The sequence below is a fragment of the Erithacus rubecula genome (assembly GCF_903797595.1).
Source record: "Erithacus rubecula genome assembly, chromosome: 12".
NCBI classification, from domain to species: domain Eukaryota; kingdom Metazoa; phylum Chordata; class Aves; order Passeriformes; family Muscicapidae; genus Erithacus; species Erithacus rubecula.
The window spans coordinates 110,314-130,595 of NC_136664.1; the positions used below are offsets into that span (position 1 = coordinate 110,314).

The following is a 20,282-nucleotide window of genomic DNA, read 5'->3' on the forward strand; positions in this document are numbered from 1 at the left end:
CTTTGCCACCACTTTCCTCAGTCTGCAAACACTGCTGGGGGCAAATCTGCAGAGTCCAGGTATTTCAACACTAGCACCTTGTACTTCTCTGAGAGTGGACTGATGGACTGTAAAGCTTGAGGAAGCCATCAGTCTGTCCTGGCCTAAGAGTTTCTGGGATCCCAATGCACTAGCTGACAAACACCAGTTTGTGGCTCCATTACAACTGGGAGGCATCTTCCTCAATAAACTAAAGGGAGGAAAGCATTTCCCTAGCCAGTGTTTTAGAGGCACCAGAACCTGAAGGATTAAAATCACCTCAACGATTTGGAGGGGTTTTTTTGCCTTTCCTTTTTTTTTTTTTTTTGGTTGCTGCAAGACCCAAGTAAACTCGTAATTCTGGCAGCCAGCAGAAATTATGCAATTCTTCACTCTTTGATGGTAGGCAAACCATAGATCATACCATTCCCAGAAGGCCCTTTTTTTGCTAAGTGATATGAACCTCATGCTTCCTGCCTCTTAATTCCTGCATGGCTAAGATAAATGAGACACAACTGCACTCTTCCTGCCTTCTAAGGGCTGCTCCAAGTCTTCCCTTAGTGCCACGACAGCAAATGGCCAGAGACTGAAAAGCTGCTCAGGGATAAGAGGGACTTGTCAACCTTTGAGCAGACAGACTGCAGAGGCCAGTGGTCACAATGAATTTTAGCTGTTTATACCTGCACCTGAGTTGGAGGAGAAAGGACCTTGCATTCAACCCATGCTCACTACACAACCATCAGTAAGGCCACACCTCCCCAGATGCAAGGAGTGACCCCTTCCCTCAGTTCTGTGGCTGGGCTGGCACTGCTGGGGAGCCCTGACTCCAGTACTGCAATGGGCACTCCTGAGGCCACAATGGGGGCCAAGGATTCAGGGCTGGAAGCAGGATGGAAGGCAGGGGAGTGCAGACAGCAGGTCTAGCCAGGATCCTTAGCCCCAGATTGCAGGGCAGGCTTCTCACTGCAACCAGCCCCAAGGCCTTTGGACAAGGAATAGCACCTTTTAAAACCCTTTCACAGAGAAACATCTTGTATTGAAGCTGCTTGGACTGTCTTCTGCTGAGGGCTACACAGTTTCTCTCTTCTTTTGAGTGAAACCTGACATGAGTAACCTTCAGAAGTTTATGCAGGCCCTCTCCATGTAGCATGGGTTACTTTCTCACTTGCCCCAGCTGGCCCCATCTCTTGGCATGCCGCAGCCCTGCCGGGTTAAACACGGCATTGGAGCCTCAAGGACGATGCTCTGTGTTCTGCCTAGCAACAACCTGCAAACTGACGCAACTGCAGCTCTACCCAGCAGACTGCACGCAGCAGTGGGGTTCAGGGGAGGCCACAGTGGAAGCCTGCTGCCAAGGGGGAGGGGGGGAAATGTGGCTCTGGAGACTTAAGAGGCTCAGTTACAATAAGGCTGAGAACTTGGTGAGAAGCAGGATGAGGACAGAAGTGTACAACGGCATCACTGGGTTTCTCCTGCTATTACGATGCTCTCCTCCTCCTCCTCCTCTTGCTGCATGACTCCAGTCCTCCTCCAGATGCTTTCACATGGGGTATGCAGCCCCTATCATCCCACCCCTTGTTCTGCACAGCATGTACCAAACCATGAACACAAAACTCAGTACTTTGTATTCTAGAAATATGGCCAAGCCATCCTTCTATGGTGCAGCCATACTCTGCAGGATGCATTTCTGCCAGCAAGGCTGCTGTCTCTCTAGATTGTCATGCTCTATGCTCCCCAGTAGCACCCCATCCCATTGACTTGCCTCCACCCTCTGTAGTTTGCTCCTCTGTCCCAGTAGGTCAACCCCACAGGTATCTTATGCATACCTCTTCAGTTCCCTCTTTCTTGTGTAGCTTGAGCAATTGATTTTTATCTCTTCCCACTGGAAGGAGAAATTAGTGATAACATCAGCATTTTTCGTGGTACTGCCTTTCTCTGGTACCAGGGCCCCCAGAGTCCCACTTCTGTGTGCAGAGGTGAAGCCAGTAAGACCAAGCAGTTCAGCTTCCAGACTGAGCTGCAGTCACAAAGCAGGAAAAATTGCTGCTTGAGGGGAACATGGGCTCAAGCACTGCTGCACTGACAAACCTGTCTCTGTCAGGCTGCAGGTCTGTGTCATACTTAAGGATTATTTAGCCAATTCAGGGTGCACTGCTGCAGGGACAGACATACAACTAGTACTCTGCATAAAAATCCACCAGGGTCGGTAACAAATCACTTCACTTGTTTCCTTTTTATATTTTGCTTTTGTAGCCCCAGCCAGTTCAGGTTTTGTGTGTATCCTAATCTCTGTTTAGTCTCTGCATTCCCACTTGAATCAGTTTTTAATAACCAATTATATGATTTTTCCTTTATCCTTTTTTGGATATATCAATTTATTGTTAAAGTCTCAGATGAACAAACAGCAGTAAAGCCTCCATATCTCTCATTAATGTTGTATCTGCTTATTGATTCTGACTGTACCATTATAACACTGTAGCAGGTTTTCTGAACACAAGGCACAAACTTTGCCCCTGACAGGTCAGGTCACACAGGCACTATGAAAATGCATATATTCAGAGCTGAAGCTGTCTGATGGCATAGGCAGGGATGCTGTGCCAAGCCTGCATGTATCTGCACGAGCCTCTGATCAAGTGATGGCAGTGCTTGTGTCTCCAGCCATCCTATTTGCTGAAATAGAGTATAGCACCTGTTACCTCTTTGCATAATCAGAGCAGAAAAATAAGCTCCAAAAAAGCAAAGCTATGCTCTCCAAAGCTGTGCAAACACAGTGTTAAAGAGCCAGAAAGATGGCACAATTCACAAAGGGTGGCTCAAAACCAGTAATTAAAAAATTTACAGTAGCTACAGTTTATCTATCTGTCCTATATTCAGGATCAATTTTGATTTGATCTCAGAAATAAAATTTTGAAATACACTGAAATTGCACAGGCTAGCTAGAGATGCCTATTCTGGAAAAACATCCTGTGTACTGCAAGTGGTTTGAAGGATGCTCTTGCTGCCTGTGTGAGCTGGGCTTTGGAAAGCAGAGCACTGGCATCTAGGAGCTGTCTGGTGTCTGCATTCTTTTGGAAGGGGAACAAGGTGGCTCCTGGAGTGCACAAATGGAGGGTATTACAGCAGGGACAGTGACCCGCTGGGACAGTGACCCTGCCTAAGTTCCTGCTAGAACGGTCTGCAAGTGCTGAGCAGATTGGAAACAGCTGGGTTAACACAGCTTAATGAGCACCATCTGCTACTGTTCACCATTTCATTACTGTTCACCATCAAGAAAACCAGGGAATGTAAAAACCAAATGCTTTCATGACTACGGCACCTTGTGTGCCTCCCACAACACCAGCACCTGAAATGTGCTGCAGCAACCTGACAGCAGGTGGGCTGGGCACAACAGACTGCACTCCTCAGCCACTGACCCCTGCGGTGCTCAGAGGGGACAGGGTCCAGCAGGTATAGCAGCTTTTGCTTGTTCAGCCTGGCCATCGAGTCCATTGCCAGCAAGTTGAGAGACACAGAGTGCACTCCAGGTTTGTAGGGAATTGAAAAGCACCTGTGAGCTTCAGGCCCAACAACCACAATGAAAGAGTTTCAACTCCTGTTACAGATGCTGAGAGGAATGTTCCACAAAATGTGAGTGTTACTGGCTCCTGAGTACAGGCACAGTGAAAGAAAACATCTTGTCCAGACTTGTGTCTGTTTACATCCAGGTAAATATTATCCAGCCAAGTGCATATCCTGTGTTTGACTTATGACTTCAGAGACTTGAGCTGTTGCATGATATGTCATGGCAGCTGTCCTCCAATGGCCTTGGAGCCACTGGGACAGTGACCAGCCAATGGGGACGGGGTGGAAAGAGGCACCGTGGCTTTGCAGGGTGAGATGACACTGTGACCTTGAAGTGGGTAGCATGGGCAGCACAAGCACTTCCTTCCCACAAGAACACAGACAGGCCAGCCTTCTCATGACTGAATTAGAGCTCCAGTGATGGAAACTACCATCTGCTGACTAATCTACTCTTGCAACAAGAGTTGCTCATCTCCTTATAAAATGGTGGAGTTGGAGTGTATGTGAGAAACACTGAGGGTTCCTAAAATACATCCCTTTTGCTTCGAGCTAAGCTCTGTGTTTCCTGACCATGCCAACAGCAGAAAGAGTGAACAAAATATTCTCCTGCTCTTGACAGCAGTTTTTTACAAGTTTGCAAGTTGTCTGGACACTTCTCTATTAACAAACTTGTAAGCTGTTAACAGATGCTTGTTATTTCAAATGAGATGTCTGTGATCAATCTTTTTCTCCTAGGTTGTACTTCCAGAGACTTCTTTTGCTTTCTTCTGAATCCACTCCAGCTGACCTGCTCACCTCTGGAAACACAGTGTACAAGACCGAGGCCAAGCCAGCACTGAAGTGGGGGCAGAGGAATTTCTTCACACATCCTACATGTGACATTCCTGTTTATACACCCTAGAAATGTTAGTTTTTTCGCAACAGGATGACATTGTGGACTTGAGTTCAGTTTGTCATTTACAATAACCTCCAGTTCTTTTCTACAGTACTGGTCTATCGTCATCATGCTGCACTCATTGTCCCTGTGATTATTTATTTATGTGGGACAGTCAATAAATCTGGTTGTGGTGTTCAGCAGTGATTGTGCTGCAGCTCCCAGCTGCCTCAAACTGGAGACACACAAGGCAGTTAATTACTTCTCCTACCACTTTACCCTCCAAGTTCCCAGGGAGGGCACTGAACCAGGTCAGAGCTCTTGGTCCATGGCAACCCAAACCAGGCCCTTCCCTCCCTTAGCGCAGCAAGGATATCAGAAGTAGCCAGAAACAAAGAAGCCAAAAATAATAAACATAAATAATTACAAAGAGAAGCCAAAACAGCAGTGAAAAATAATTTTGATATCCTCGTCTTCCTACTGCTCTGTTCTGCTGACTGGTATTTGTTGCTGTGAGAATACAAGCCCAGAAGATGCTGCGAACCGAGTTCAGCTATGGTACTTTGAGCAGGAGTGAAGTGACACAAAGCATGTTTTTTAAGATTTCTCATTATAGCAACAGAAATGAAATAAGACTGACTCACTTCTACAGTATCTTGAAGCTTATACCTGACTTTTTAGCAGCAAATACTCTAGTAAAACACTGAACATATCTCCAACAGAGCAATGTTTCCTGGCTCTGTCTTTGACCAAGTAAATCACACACAAATCCAAAGACAGCTTTATCTCAGTTTGCTGGATGACCAGCTGCAACATCCTGCTAAGAAACACTTATTTCACCTCTTATTGGGACTCGTGATTATTCAGCTTACTTCTCCATGTCCTTTTCATGTCAGTGAAAAGCTCTACTAAGCAAAATGGTACTGTGCATGACCCTACAAGTTCACAAAGGGCTGCTAAAAGTTTTAAATCTATCCAGCAAGGAGGCCTGCTTTCTGGCACATCAACATGAGTGAGGCAAAATATGCAGATGAAAAAGTGTGTGCAACAGCCTCACTGCTGAGCACCTACACTATCTCCAGAGTCCTCGTCCTAAGCTCCCTATGAATTCTGCACTTGCTAACTTAGCACACAGCTTCCATCCCCTCTATCTGAAATGGGAATTGAAACAATGGTTGTTTTCCTTCTCTCTTACCTCAGCCTAAGTAAATTTTAAGATGCATTTTCAGATCTCCAGTCCTTTGTGGAATCAGGTGAAGTGTTGAGGAGAGTGTTTTCCCACAGTGCTGAGGTGCAGTTTATAGGCTTTTCCCATGTAAATCTATAGGATTGTTGCTGTTGCTCCTGTAGAGACAGAAGTGTGAAACAGTGTTGCCACCAGTCTTACAGATGGAGGAAATGTATTTTTGCATCTTAGAGAAAAATTTGGATCCCTCAGGGCATATATTCAGATACTGAATATGTCAGAGACCTTACAGTGTAACTGTTTTACAAAAAAGGTGTTATTTTAAATGTAATTAAAGTATTTCTTTGGAAATTTTTTTTATTTTAAAATAAAAGAGCGTTTACATGCAGTGTTTGGTCAAACTCTTGAATAAAAGCATTTATTCTGAATATGGAGTTTTCCGTATTTCCGAATTGCCCTGCTGTTTACTTTTCTCCCTTTCCTGAATCAGCTCTGCCCTTACCAGCCATGAGAAATGCTGAAACTTGTGCATGGGTGAGATCCTGGACACTTGCCTTCACTTCAGCCACCACCAATAACCACAGGAGGAATTTGTCACCTCCTCTGCTGGCAGGTGATGGCTGCTGTAGAAAGGGGTCTGCCAGGATGGGAGGACAGACTGGCAGCAGGACATCATCGCCAGTAAAAAGGTCCAATCACTTCCAATCTGAAATGGCCTCTAGCAAAAAGACACAAAAGGGGTCTATTTGGTTCTGTATGGCTAAATATAAGGTAACGTATCTAAAGAAAATTACCTGAATGTGGTCTGCCAAGGGCTGAACTGGAGCCCTTAACTGCAGGACAGATCCAAAGGTGCTGGTGACTGTACCTGGAGACACAGGCTCTGTGCTGGGGCAGACGGAGAAGCAACAAAATGCTGTGCATTGCCAGGACAAGACAGAGATGTTTTGCTGTGGTGTAAACTGCTGGTGCACTTGAATCTTGAGTGTTGCATGGAGGTGCAGTCACTGCATCACAGAATGGGTTTAGGGGAGTTAGGGCAGGCCCAGAGAGGCCGGGAATAGGGATGCGTAAGGGAACAGGGAGACACAGATGAAGTTTACAGAGGCACGAGATTGCAGAAAAACTGAATAAACACTCATCAAAACTCACAGCTCAGGAAAAAGTAGAACTTGTACAATTGTGAAAATCCAATTAGTTAAATTCAGTCAGTTTTCAATGGCTACTGACAAACATTTTCAGGTGGGAAACATCGAGAAGTTATCACCACAAGGGGCTGCGAGCACCGTCGGTGGAAGCAAAGGGAGCGGGCACAGCTGGGGAACCGTGCGCAGGGCCCGGGACACCGCGCACCTGCGCCGAGCGGCTGAGCACCTCCAGACGGGGCAGGGCCTGAGCGGGCCGCAGCTTCCACCGCTTCAGAGAAGCGCCGGCGGGGCTGAGGCGAGCGGACGAGACGGGGTTCACGGCACCGGCAGCACCCTGGGGCGGCCCGGCCCGGCCCGGCCCGGTCCCCAGTCCCCAGCGCCGGCGGAGCAGGGCCGCGCCAGGCCATGGCGGAACGGGGCTGCCCCCGTGCCGCGCGCGGGGGGCGCGCCGGGCCGGGCGGGCGGTGAGGGCAGCGGGCGGGCGGGCGCTGAGGGCAGCGGGCGGGCGGTGAAGGCAGCGAGCGGGCGGGCGCTGAGGGCAGCGGGCGGGCGGTGAAGGCAGCGAGCGGGCGGTGAAGGCAGCGAGCGGGCGGTGAAGGCAGCGAGCGGGCGGTGAAGGCAGCGAGCGGGCGGGCGCTGAGGGCAGCGGGCGGGCGGTGAAGGCAGCGAGCGGGCGGTGAAGGCAGCGAGCGGGCGGTGAAGGCAGCGGGCGGGCGGGCGCTGAGGGCAGCGGGCGGGCGATGAAGGCAGCGGGCGGGCGGGCGCTGAGGGCAGCGGGCGGGCGGTGAAGGCAGCGAGCGGGCGGGCGGTGAAGGCAGCGGGCGGGCGGGCGCTGAGGGCAGCGGGCGGGCGATGAAGGCAGCGGGCGGGCGCCGGGGGCCCGGCTCGGGGCCGGGGTTGAACAGACCGGACTGGCGGCGGCGAGGGGCCTGGAGGGGTCACTGCCATCATCTCTCCTTAGCGCCGTAGCCAGAGCAGAGGCAGAGGGGCCGCGGGAAAGCCGCGCCGTACCGGGGTCGCTGGAGCACCGGCGCTGCCGGTACCTGCGCACGGGCCGGGGTGAGCGCGGCCGCCGGGAGCCGCTCCCTCCGTCCTGCGGAGCGCAGTGTCTGGCCCGGCTCCGTCCGGGGCGCTCCTCTGTGGCCGCACACTCACCTCGGCCTCCCCTCCAGCCTGCTGCCAGATGGTGGAGGTGCTGCTGGCCGCCCTGATCCTGGTCTGCAGCTCCGTGTCCTGCGGCTCGGCGGGAGGATACACCGGCCTCCCCGCCCTGGGGGGCATCTACTACTACCAGTACGGCGGGGCCTACAGCGGCTTCAGCGGAGCGGAGGGGGAGCGAGCCCAGCAGCTTGACCAACGTTTCTACCTACTGAAGCTGCCCATTGCAAGAGCAGCCATGGCCGTGGCTGGGTGTCTCCTGGTCTTCCCTTGTGTTCTTATTTTGGTTAGTGTTCTGCGGGTCCCGTGGCACTTCCCAGCATGGCTGCTAATTGAATGCACCCTGTACATAGTGATTGCAGTTGGCACCGTGCCTGCTCTGTACTATTTCCTCCATTCTCTGCTCAGCGTTTATAATTCATCAGTGTGCAAAGAGAGAGAGCAGCTTTATCAAAGCAAGGGCTATCAGGGCTTCTGGTGCAGCCTGCATGGGGCAGAGATTGCTGCTGGCCTCTTGGGCTCCCTGGCTGCCATGGCATACCTGCTCAGTGCAGGCCTAGCTGTCAAAGATTACAGGACAGGTCATGAACAGACACAAAAGCCACTGCAATTGTAAGAACTTTCAAATGATTCCTCCATTCCACTCCTTACTGAGATGAAGCAGTATGCTTTCTTTTCTTTTGGACAGTGCAGCCTTAATGCTACAGAACACTCACCAGGCTAGCATAGCTCTAAATATGGTAGAGTCAGGCTATTCCTAACTTGAATTTGCATTACGGAATTATTAGTGACTTAGAGCTGAGGCAATGGGTTGTGTCTGCTTCACAGGCAGCCCTTCTATCCCACTCCCTTCTCCAGTGAGGCCTTGCTACAAGTACTACATGCTTCTGCCAATGAACAGCTTTTTGTAGCTGAAACTGTCTTTACAAAAGGCATGTGACTTCGCTAAGAGCTCTTAAAAACAAGTGATGGAGACCCATGGTTGTGACAGCTAAATATTGCTTCCTTGTAGGTTTCTTGGAATTAACAGACCAGTGTGAACATGACATTTATAAGGCCATGAAAAATCCTGAAAAAACCTTGCAAACTCAGTCTTAACTTGTGATATAATGCCTTTTCAAACTCCTGGAGAGGGAGCACTTTTATTTGAAATGGTCTTTTTATATTACTTGTATATACAAGAGTTTTGCTTTAAAAGATGCCCTGAATTGGGATAATCAGACAAAAGCTTTATGAGATCAAATGGGTGATCGAATATAGAAGCATATTATTTTCAAAATACATTTTCAGTGTACAAGTCGGAGGAATTAGATGCTGCTTTTTTATTTTTTTTTTTTTAGAAAAAAATTTTATAGGAAATTAAACTGGGAAAAGTAGCACTAGAATCACCAGCTCATGCCTCAAAATGAAATTCCACTTCAGAGCAGTGTTGTTCATATGAGGATGGAACCACCACGGTCTCAGAGATGAGTTCTGCCCACATTAAAAAAACTAAACATACCTCAAAAATGCTTTACCTTGGACATAACTCATCTTTCACTGGCACCGGTAACTAAATCCTCATAACTACCAAAACTGCAGAACACTTTGAACTAGAGACACTAAAGTCAAACAGATGCCAAATAGGGACACACTAGGTGGTTTGGGGTTCGATTTCTTCTGCCTTTTAGCATTGAGTGTCTCAGCACAGTGATGTACATGGACAGTCCAATGTGGTCCTGTTTCTGTTAACATTTCTGTATTTCCTCCTGTTGCAGCTACTTCTAGAGCTGTACAGTGCTATTGAGAGCAAGTTCACAGGGCAGGATTCCTATACCAGGAAACAGAAAGCTGCCTTAATAATTGTTAAGCCTAATTCTACTCTTACCATGTTCTGAAAGGAGTTTTTGTATGGAAGGCTGATGAGTGAAGTAGCACATAGAGTTCAGTGAATAACCTGCAGCACAGCTGCTGGTAGACACAGCTACCTTTGACTGGGATGTTGCAGACATTTCTTCCAGCATAGTAACAGAATCAGAATAAGCTGTTTGATGAAAGTAAAAATCTTTATTGCTAAGTCAGCTGAAAATTCGATGCAAAAATACTCTTCCTTCCTGGACTTTTCTATACATCTGAATAAAGAATCAATGGACTAGTGTTTTCCAACAATCTTATGTTATTTGCCTTTCCAAAGCAATACATACGCCACAGTGCTGAGGGCATTCATTGGACAACCTACTCCCATACACAACAAAAACAGGGGTCGTTATAGATGCATGCTAGAGTGGGATGCAGAAAATACTCTCCTTTTTAAAAACAAAATAAACATGAAAAAGGATTATTTAGTAAACAGTTGGTACACTGCAGTATTTAACATGCGCCAGGTCACATGAGTAATTAAAAAGAGGTAACATTTTAAAATGTGAAAAAAGAGGAAAAATACAATTGAGTCTTCAGAGAGCAATAGAACAGCAGACGATTGCACAAGACGAAAGAGGTGATCTGCCTGAAGAAAGGCCTTTGGCAAGTGACACAAAAGCCACCAGCATCTGTCTGGAAGGACAGGTCCAAAGCCTTAGGTGTGGCTGAAGGGCTGTGTACCACGGGAAAGATTTCAGACTTCACAGCAGCTTGTCTCTGAGAGGGGGAAATACTTCCTCCTTGGAACCCTTTTGTCTAGCTCAAGATTCCAGTCTGGTATGAACAGTCTTCATGCTGCCTCCTTGGGCCTGTTCCTTGTTCTGGGGGCAACTTGGAGGCTATCTCTTACCTTTACCACCACCCAGTATAACCTTTATGGGTTCCTTTTACAGATCCCTTTCTGGACAGGACAGGGCAGAGCAGTGCCTTCAGAGTATCCTTCTCAGCAAGCATGCTTATCAGCAGAGCCAGAATTACTGAAAAGATGGACCAACAAACCCCCCAGCTCACTTGGCTGTGGCTGCATGCAGTGTGGCAGGGCTTGCATTGCTCAGTAGGGACAAAATAGCCTGAGGACCCCAAGGTGAGAACCTCTCTCTAACAGCAAGTCTGTGAATGAGTGGGACATTCTCAGTGATGTGGTTACGTGATGATCACAGTATCTCTGCAAACTCCAAAAACAAAAATCAGGAAGGGACTGGAGAAAAGGAAGATTACTGGGCAGACGCTTTCTATACCCTGCTATGAGTCCTTCATTGACTTGCCCTTTCATAACTGTTCCACCTACAGCAGTGCTCCTTGGGAGCTTGAAATGTAAGGTAGTGTTAATAAATAAGGTAAGGGAGACACAGGAAAAGGTAGTGGAGGGAAGCACTCTGTTCTATGAGTTGTCACCAGACAGATGAAGATAACCCAGCCACACCACTGTCTGACCACTGGCAGAAAAAAACACTGTTTCTTGGGATGACAGTGACCTTGAGACACGTTTCTGAAACTGGAATCCTGTGTTGGAAAATGTAAGATATTTGCATGAAAAAATGATGCCAGTGTCTTTGCTGATACCCAAAACTGGCCTAGGAAAAAGCAGAACATTTTGTGATGAACAGGCATTGTTTTTAATGCATGAAAAAGATTTTGGATGACTGGAGAAAAAGCATTACAATGCCGTGGCTGAAATGGAAAAGGAAAAGCTTAATCCTCGGAAGCACACGGAAAATACGCAGAAGCTGCTTGAGGACACCAGTGCTTGTCTTAGTTACATAGAGGAAAGTTTCTTTGGAACAGGTAAAGTTAACTCAGCCTGTGCTGCCCCAGAGTTCATAATAACAGCTTCAGAGAAATCTGTGCATTCTGCCAGGAGTGTTAAGAAATAACAATCTATGTCTTCCATGACAGTTTACACACATATAAAATAGAAGCTGGCTGTATTTAAACTTCCTTTCTGCTTCAAAAAGAAAAAGTCTAAGTAGGAATTCTTTCTGTTCCATTCTGCCACAACCTTTAAGAGGTGCAGTTCAGAAATCTGCATGCTCCACTGCAGAGCTGTTTTCCTTAGTCCTTCAACACTGAGCTAGGTTGAGCCATTCATTACTAACTCCCTGGGGCAATTAATTCTGCAATACACAATACTACTGGTTCAGGCTGGCAAGGACACACTGGGCTTTCTGTAACAGTGCAAGAAATAGAGACCTGATCAATATGTGCCACTCACAGTGCAGGGTTTGTCAGTCTTGCTCAGAAATCAGAGTTTCTGTATCAGTCCCATACTCAACGGAGGCTGTTCTGCAGCCCTTTTCAGATATCAGAAAGTGTGAGGCTAGGCACAAATATTTGGTAAAATTATCACCAGTGACAGAATCAAAAGTTGCAGTCAAATACATTGGGATGAACCTTTCCTGCATATTTACACGATGATAACATTGAAAGAATTTTGGGCTTTAGCATTTGAATCTTTTCTGCTGTTGTTCCCTCTGCCTAAAGGCTTCAAATGCTGTTGTTTCTATGATTTTAAGTTCCAAATGAAAAAGGTGCTTAAACAACCAAAAATTGTGAGAGTTTAAACTTCGGGAAAAGTTGGGTTGTTTCATAATTACACTGCAACTAGCAAAAAGTATGTCGTAAAATGTTGCTCCTCATGCATGTTAAAAATATTTTTTTTCCTAGTGAGAAGAAATTCAAGGTGCTCTGAAATCTCAGTAAAACTCCATTGGATTTTGTCAAAAGATTGACAGAATTCCACAAACAGTCTGCACAGTACTTCCTTCTAAGCAAGACCCAAATTTGATCCACAAATAGACAACTCAAGCCCCTCAATCTCTTCAGAAGAAACTTCTAAGTTTTCTTCATAAATATAATTAATGAAGAAAAGGCACTAGCCCACATTGCAGTCAGGATTATTGCACTGCTGACATGACAAGGACAGCTGCTATCCAGCCCTGTCAGAAAGGAAGACCGATCTGCATGCTACAGAGGCAGTGGTCTCCACAACCTTATACAAGATGGTGACATAGGCAGCCAACTTAAACCCTGCACCAAAAATCCTAATGGAAACACAAGACATCTGAGTGCAGACTGGCCAGTTCATCAGCAGTGGGACTGTTTTAAACATCTTTCTTAGTGCTGATAAAAATGTTAATAAGATGAAAAGTTTAATTTTTGCTTTTGTGCTGAAGGCTAAGCAGGAACGAGTACATTTGCATCTTGTTTGTGGCCAAACTGGGAACATACCCTGAAATGCTCTTGCTGTGTATTTGGAATATGACTCCTGTTTCCAGAGGCAAGCAAAGGTGCTGTAGCTGACAATGCAGAGGTTTATGTTGATGGAAAAGAGCGCTGAATGTTTCTGCCAGTCTTAGAGCAGCTTGGCTCCTCTGCCTGAGCACTGAGACAAGCACAAGGTCCTGGCTTTATCCCATGTCTTCTGGATACAGGAAGCCTCTTCTGAAGCATCCAGGATGAAGGTGGCCAGGTTGCTGCTGATGTGGGTCTGTGCTCTGCACCTAAAAGCACTAGATCTACACATTGCCTTCATCAACCAGTCCTGAGCTGATCTTTCCTATGCTCCATATAAAATGCATTGGTTGGCACCTGCTTATCACTCAGCTGTGTATTTTCTTGTCCTGCACAGAATGATGCCACCATAACCTTCACTCTCCCCTACACCAGTGCTCATCAGAACACTGGTACCCTGAGTCCTCCACTGCCCTAAGAACATACCTGCTGTGGAGTGCTTTCTCCCCTAACCCCAAATAATAAAGTGCTGGGCTGAAGGGGAAAAGCACAGCTTAAGTGCAATAAATAAAAGTGCTTGCAATTAATGTAGGAAACCATTCTTAGGTCAGTTTCAACTGGCTGTATTCTTTCAAGGAATAACAAAGTCAGATGCTGGGGGGGAAGGATGGGACACTGCATCAGAAGTATTCACAGGACTCTGAACACTGAGCATTTCTCCCTCAGCAGCTCCTCACTCCACACACACATACACCAGCCCCTTTCCTGCAGAGCTGGCAGAACCTCAGGGTTCAAGGACTTACCAAACAGTCCCTAATACCTCAGTTGCTGGTCTGTGTGCTCACAGAACAACTGAGACCCTACAGTGGTTGAGCGGACAGCCCAGACATTGGCCTTCCTGATTCTTCCTCAACTCCATTAAGGAAGCAGCAGGTGCCTGTATTCCTAGCAGATCCCAGATCACATAGAGGGCAAGACAGCCCTTATGAAACAGAGCTTCCTGGGACAGACAATGTAGGAGTGGTACTCGTAGGGTTACAAAGCTGTGTCAAACTCCTCTGGAAGGGGTACTGCATGTTCTTTCAGCTCCTGATCTGTTCTGTCCTCCTGGTGCTGCTTAATTTGTTCCTTCACTTCCTCTTCCAGATCAGGTGGAACCACAAATTGATCTTCTGGCTCCATCTGGGATGGAGCAGCAAAATAGCCTGTCTTCTTCTTGGGTGCCTCTGTTGCTACTTCGATGAGGTTGAGGCTCTCCTCCAAGGGCACTATGGAGCCATTGGAAAGCTTCTTTCCATAAAGACAACATGTGGAAAGAGATTTTTGGAGTTCACACTTCTCCCTGACTCCTCTCTGCACAGTGTTGCTGTTTACACTGTTCTGCCTCCGAATGATCAGTACAAGCCTAGAGTCGTTCTCTGGCCCTAGAGCAGAAGAGCTGTACTCTGCAGCAGGATGTTCTAATTCCAGACCCTTTCCTTTACAGCAATGAATGTCCACCTCTACCTCCACTTTACTGCCATTTGTCATCACACCTTCCACAGGCTGCTCATCATCACTATCCAGACCATTGTCAGACTGGTTGCTAGAGAAGGTGGCACTGGAAGGTTGGCGCTGGAAGATGCCTGAGGGGGGCACAGGATGTAGGCTGCAACGTCGTTCCTGTCGTGGTAGCAAACTGCCATCGAGGCCAACAGCACTGTGTTCATCTGATGCAGTAGAGCCCACCTCACTGCTAACCTCAGAAGCAGACAGCTCACTGTTAAACTCTGAAGCGATTCCACTGCTACATGAAGGTGTTGCTGGTTTGGTGGTGATAGAATTAAATCCCCCAGGGCCTGTCAGAGTGAGGCCATGCATCTCACACGTGCAGTTGTCCTCACCAATGTTGAGACATACCACCATTGCACCAACATTGTCTTGGCAACCATAGCTTTGGGCTAAAGTGCAGAGTTTCTTTGCAGCAGCAAGTGGGTCGTGTAGGTGCCGCACAGCTGAGACAGCCTCTGCATAAGAAAGGTGTTCCCAGAGAGCTTTGTTCCCTAGGAGGAGCAGCTCATCTTGTACAGTCAGTGGAATGGAATTGACGTGTGGTTTGGGCAGGATCCAAGGATGCAGGTACGTGCAGCCCAGCATCCGAGTACAGCAGGTCACACCATTGACTTTGTTGTCCTGCAGACAAGAGAAACAAAGCAGTAGCATTGGATGTGCTATTAGATAATTTAGAAAGCAATCTCCCTGCTCATATGCTAGTTTGGAGACTCAAGAAATGCCAGTTACACAGCTGCAGCATTGGAGAAAGGGATCTGGGTGCAGGTACTACAATGCAGATATTCACTATTACCTGATGACCAGGTACAACAACCACCACCACTTGTACTGGCAACAACACACTTTTATCCCACAAGACTTTTTACTGCACTCTAAAGAATTGTAGAAGACTATTCTGAAATGTGCAGCTAGACTACCTGCAGTAAACTGATCAGAGAGTCTCACTGATTAGCCTTATGTGAAATTAATTTTTTTAGTACAGGTGAAATAGTGACTTTGGATTTTCTCAGTGCAAGACAGATTACCCAGACGTTAAACTATTTCTGTGTATTATCTGAGCCATTTCCCTCTTCATTAACATAGAACTTCATTCTGAAGTATGGATACTACATCCTGGGAAAAAAAAGAACAAGTAGGTATCTCAAGCGGTTTCTGTAACCTAGATGTATTACCCCCTTCTGCTAGATGGTCCCCTGGCCAGCCTGGCAGTGGTCTCCCATAAAGAGAAGTGCCCACAACCCTCAGTCCCTTTTCCAAGTCAGTGTTTTGAATTTAATTTCAGCATTCTTAATTTCTGTATCCTCTGGGTGTCAACACTGCTGCTGCCGCCAAGTATTAAAACCCAGCAGATGAGACACACAGGGAAGTCTCTTATACAATATTTTCACTTTTCTTTTTCAGAATCTATTAGTGAGTCAGTTTTTAAACTATTTAATGTGCTGTATTAATACCATAGTTATTTTTTCAGTCGGAGTGCTATGCCACAGGGTTACAATGCCTTGAACAGCTGTAACAGTGATTTATTATGCTTATGAAAAATACTTCTATCTAGCAACTTAATACTTTTAAAAGACCCACTGAGCATAAAACGAAAGTGATTGGTGCTGATTTTTCAAGATATTTACAGACTTATTTTTCCCACTCTTTGGAACTTCCCTATTAATTTCAAGTGTTTAGAAAGTTAGCCTTTACAGAGTTCTCTAGAAATAATTTTAATAGTTTTGCAAACATGGGTCCAGGTCATCCTGTACCCAGAGTTCTTAGGCCATAGTATTTTAGGAATGTGCAATTTTGAACAGCGGATCAGCAAAAGAAGCAGAGCAGGAAGCACTAGACAAGTCCTTCAGAGCCCTCATGTCACCCCCTGTCATGTCATGCAGACAGGGGAGTCATGTATTGTACCAAGCTTTTACGCGAGTGCGGAAGTTGAAGTGAAAAGCATCCAAACCAACCTCTGTAATAATGGCTTTTTGTTCCTTGACTCTACTGGCTTCTTCTGAACATTGTTCAAGGCTGAAGACTTTGGAGAGAGGCAGTGCTTTTCCACTTCGGCACAGAACGGCTTGGCACGTCCCCACATTGGCCACCGTCAGAGAAAAGTTGCTGGCTGGATCAGCCACCTCATTGCGGATGTAGCAAAGGACAGCAGAGGAACCCAGCTTCTGCCCAGCCATGCCCAGCTTCCTGTTGGAGGAGAAGGTGTAGGAGGCTCCAGACTCCACTGACAGGCATTCTGGAGGGCTTCCTCACCCCACCTAACATATTGATATACCTATGCAAGTCCCACCAGGACCAGCTTGCTCACTCTCCTACCTGTGGGAGACCAAGAAGGTGTTGGACATGAACATGGTGTCAGACTGCTGTACCTCCTCCAGGAGCACATCGGCCATGGTGCACTGCAGCAAGCGTGGCAGTTCTTCGTTCTTGTCACCATCAAACATGCCATACACAGCCTCCACCCCCTCTGCAAAGCTTCCCAGTGCCAGGGATGACACACAAAGCCTGTCAGAAAAGCATACAAACACAGTGAATATGTCTCAAAAAATTATCTTGTTCTCAAAACCACAGCCATCAGGCATCTTTACTGTGAGTGCCATTCTCACAGGGCAGCAAAGCCACTGTCCCTACACTCACTAGCCTGGGAAATGTACAGCTGTATATTATTACTGGGACTCCCAAACCCTCCTTGACCACATGCAGGAGAGGGCAACAGGCACAGCTGGCAAGAGAAAAAGCATCTTTTCTGGAGAGGGAAGGAGAGTCCAAATGTACCGGGATAAGTGTGAAAATCGAGGCAAAAAAGGTAATATGGAGACATGAGTTACCAAGCCTTAGTAAGAGATCCAGAGAGACAATGGGATGGATGAGCTCTTGGGCAAACAGGTTTGCTTGGGTGCTCAGTAGTGCACTCTACCCAGCCTCCTGAGAAGACAGCATTCAGCAGACCACAATACTCACTTATTTCTTTGGCCTGCCATCTCAGCTACTCCGTGACTCCAGAAGGCAGAAGTGAGTGCCAAGTCTGCTGTGAGGGAGGGCTTAGCATCAATCTTCAGTGTAGTAATGTGACTACAGAGAGAACAGAAGTTATGCTTTTCTAGAACCTGATGAACAGGCCTTAGGCCCTTGTCCAGTCTAAAGTTTTAGACAGCAGTCTGTGGAAAGATGTGCATCAAGGAGAGGAGTTTAAGTCCTCTCGAGATGTCTGGCTGTTTATGCCAGGGACTCCTGGGAAAACCTCATACTAACTGAAAAATTCCTTGCTCTGATGTTTCAGACAGAGACTTTTCCCTTCCCAAAGACAATAAGTCTCAGCTGCTTCAGGCAGGGAACATTATACCACTATGCAATGACAAAGTGCTTTTTCTTTACTATCCCATTTCCTCTCCTGGCAAGGGTTATCCTTCCCTGTACAGGTCACTACTGGGTTGACATGTCAGTGGCTCACCTGAAGATATCCAGTGTCTTGTGTTCTAACACCAGGTTCGCGTTTCCACTCAGATCCAGCTCTTGCAAGGCACCTGGCAGTGCCTCAGGGATTAGGATTTCAGTTAACTCATTGCAGCTCAAATCCACAAACTGCAGTAGCAACAAACAGCATGACAAAGAAAATACTTTTGTTGTGTTATCAGTTACTCCAGTGCTTCTCACAAACATCATACAACCCTGCTACTTATTGTATCTCACACACATGATGACATTGCATCTGACTTGTCAGAAGAAGAATGATTTATAAGCAACCTTCAATAGCCACAACTCCAATACTGAAAGACTAGGTCACACCAAAGATAAAAGGCCTCTATATGCAAACCTGCCTAAGCTATATAACACTGCCCACTGTCTCAAATGCAAGAAACCATAAATGTCAGAGACAGTGGGTAAAGGTAAATGAGATCATCTTTGATCAACTCAGAAAGGTAAGATATCTAGAATACATATTCTGTGGCCTCTTCTTGGGTTGATCAAAGCCATAGAACCACAGAATGGTCTGTGTTGGAAGGGACCTTAGAGCTCATTTTGTTCAACACATCTGCCATGGGGAGGGACACCTTCCACTACAAGAGGTTGCTCCAAGACCCATCCAATCTGGCCTTGAAACTTTCCAGGGATGGGGCAGCCACAGCTTCTCTGGGCAACCTGTGCCAGGGCCTCCCCACCCTCACAGGATTATTATTCTTCCTAATATCCAACCTACACCCACCCTGGTTCACTTTAAAGCCATTCCCCCTTATGCTGTCACTCCATGCCTTTGTCCAAAATCCCTCTCAAGTTTTCTTTTAGTCCCTTAAGGTAATGGAAGGCTGCAACAAGGTCACTCCAGACCCTTTTCTTCTCCAAATTGAACAACCTCAAACCACTCAGCCCACTGCCACAGCAGAGGTGTTCCAGCCCTCTGATCATCTTCATGGACTCCTCTGGACCCACTCCAGCACGTCTTAAGTCCCTGTGCTGAGGACCCAAGATTCAGCCCTCCAGGTGGGATCTCATCTGAGCAGGGCAGGGGGGCAGAATCCCCTCCTTACCCACTGTCCATGCCACTGGGGATGAGCCCAGGATGTGGGGGGCTTTCTTAGTGCCAGTGCATATGGCCAGGGCTCATCCAGCCTCCAATCCAGCAGCATCCCCAAGCCCTTCTCAGCAGGGCTGCTCTCGGCTGTTCACCCCCCAGCCTGGACTGATACCAGGCACTTGGCCTTGATGGGATCGTCTGTTCTCTCCTAGCAGTCACTCCTCATTCTATAACTCAAACCTTCCCCAGCTATCTCTTTATCATCCCCATACAAATACCTGAATATGGGGCAAATGCAGGATTTCTGGGAAAATGCTTATTTCATTAGAGTGTGCAATAAGTGTATGAAGTAGCTTGCAGTTTGCAACCGTTGTGGGAATTGTTTTCAGTTTGTTGCCACTCAGATTCAGTTCTTCCAAGTGCTCCAGCTTACTAAGTTTGCTGAAAGGGAAACAAAAAATTACTGTATCTTATAGACAGGAACTTGTCATTTTCTGAAGCTGCAGATGAAGTATCTATAGACACTGCCCTTTATGAGATACTTTTCTGATTTACTGAGAGGAGACCAAAAGTCCTAAGAGATGCTCAAGTAAGATGCAGGGTCTCCAAGCCTGGCTTGGATTTGTACAAGACAGGCCCTTCACTGTCAGTGCTGAAGTTGCAAAGAAATACCACCTCATTCCCACACACACGCAACACAGCTAGTTACATCCCTTGATCCCTCTGGATGGGACTTCCACTTTCCACAGGAAAGCCTACAGCCAACACTAGTACCCTGTGCCAATGCTTCTCCTCACTTTGTGTGTAGAAATGTCAACTCAAGCCAGAGGGAGAGCATCTCCCTCTGGCTTTGCCTCATGTTCAATCATGGGGAGGTGGCAGCTTCCTCCTAGGGAGCACTGTCTTGCCCAACAGCCTTACTGACTTACCTTGCAGGGAAAGTCAGCAGGTTGTTGTTTGCCAGATGCAAGATCCGCAGGTTTGGGTGTCCCACCAAGACAGGAATGCATTGATCTGTGAGATTGTTATTAGTCAAGTATAGCAGCTGCAGCATGCTCAAATTCTCCTCCCCTGTACATGCAGAGGGCAAGGACTCCAGCCTGTTTGCAGATGCATTCAGGTACCTGAGGCTAAGCACAGGAAATG

General features: G+C 47.0%; 2 protein-coding genes and 1 long non-coding RNA gene across 8 annotated transcripts in view; 1 reads left to right on the forward strand and 2 right to left on the reverse strand.

Moving 5' to 3' along the window:
* Positions 1–392: 392 nt before the first annotated feature.
* On the reverse strand, positions 393–8,078 carry LOC306806975. Of its 3 annotated transcripts, none has more exons than XR_013775614.1 (4): positions 7,943–8,065; positions 6,508–6,646; positions 5,649–5,797; positions 393–1,900 (listed from the first exon to the last, which is right to left on the reverse strand). It is a non-coding gene; the product is annotated as an uncharacterized lncRNA (long non-coding RNA). The 3 variants fall into 3 exon arrangements; XR_013775615.1 differs by having other exon boundaries at positions 6,434–6,646; XR_013775613.1 differs by lacking the exon at positions 6,508–6,646 and having other exon boundaries at positions 7,943–8,078.
* On the forward strand, positions 6,381–9,277 carry MARVELD3 (MARVEL domain containing 3). Of its 3 annotated transcripts, none has more exons than XM_079316143.1 (3): positions 6,381–6,410; positions 6,882–7,251; positions 7,960–9,277. In XM_079316143.1, the coding sequence occupies exons 1-3, from the start codon at positions 6,396–6,398 to the stop codon at positions 8,559–8,561; spliced, it is 987 nt and encodes a 328-aa protein (XP_079172269.1). In that variant the 5' UTR covers positions 6,381–6,395; the 3' UTR covers positions 8,562–9,277. The 3 variants fall into 3 exon arrangements, with proteins under 3 accessions (XP_079172269.1, XP_079172270.1, XP_079172271.1); XM_079316145.1 differs by lacking the exon at positions 6,381–6,410 and adding an exon at positions 7,749–7,846 and having other exon boundaries at positions 7,051–7,251; XM_079316144.1 differs by lacking the exon at positions 6,381–6,410 and having other exon boundaries at positions 6,790–7,251.
* Positions 9,278–9,975: 698 nt separating this feature from the next.
* Positions 9,976–20,282, reverse strand: part of PHLPP2 (PH domain and leucine rich repeat protein phosphatase 2) — a 30,609-nt gene continuing 20,302 nt past the window's right edge. For both annotated transcript variants that reach the window (XM_079316130.1, XM_079316129.1), the window contains exons 13-19: positions 20,066–20,266; positions 19,415–19,577; positions 18,075–18,205; positions 17,585–17,695; positions 16,940–17,128; positions 16,579–16,810; positions 9,976–15,247 (exon numbers count right to left, since the gene is read on the reverse strand). In XM_079316130.1, coding sequence (XP_079172256.1) covers positions 14,111–15,247; positions 16,579–16,810; positions 16,940–17,128; positions 17,585–17,695; positions 18,075–18,205; positions 19,415–19,577; positions 20,066–20,266 — 2,164 coding nt within the window. In that variant the 3' untranslated portion in view covers positions 9,976–14,110. The remainder of the gene's footprint in view (positions 15,248–16,578; positions 16,811–16,939; positions 17,129–17,584; positions 17,696–18,074; positions 18,206–19,414; positions 19,578–20,065; positions 20,267–20,282) is intronic.

What these genes read in the sequence shown, in the direction of transcription:
- MARVELD3 (XM_079316144.1), top strand. Translation starts at nt 6,858, where the DNA reads ATGGCTACTGACAAACATTTTCAGGTGGGAAACATCGAGAAGTTATCA. An exon ending in CGCGCCGGGCCGGGCGGGCG is followed by an intron (nt 7,252 to 7,959) that starts GTGAGGGCAGCG and finishes CCTCCCCTCCAG; the next exon opens with CCTGCTGCCAGATGGTGGAG.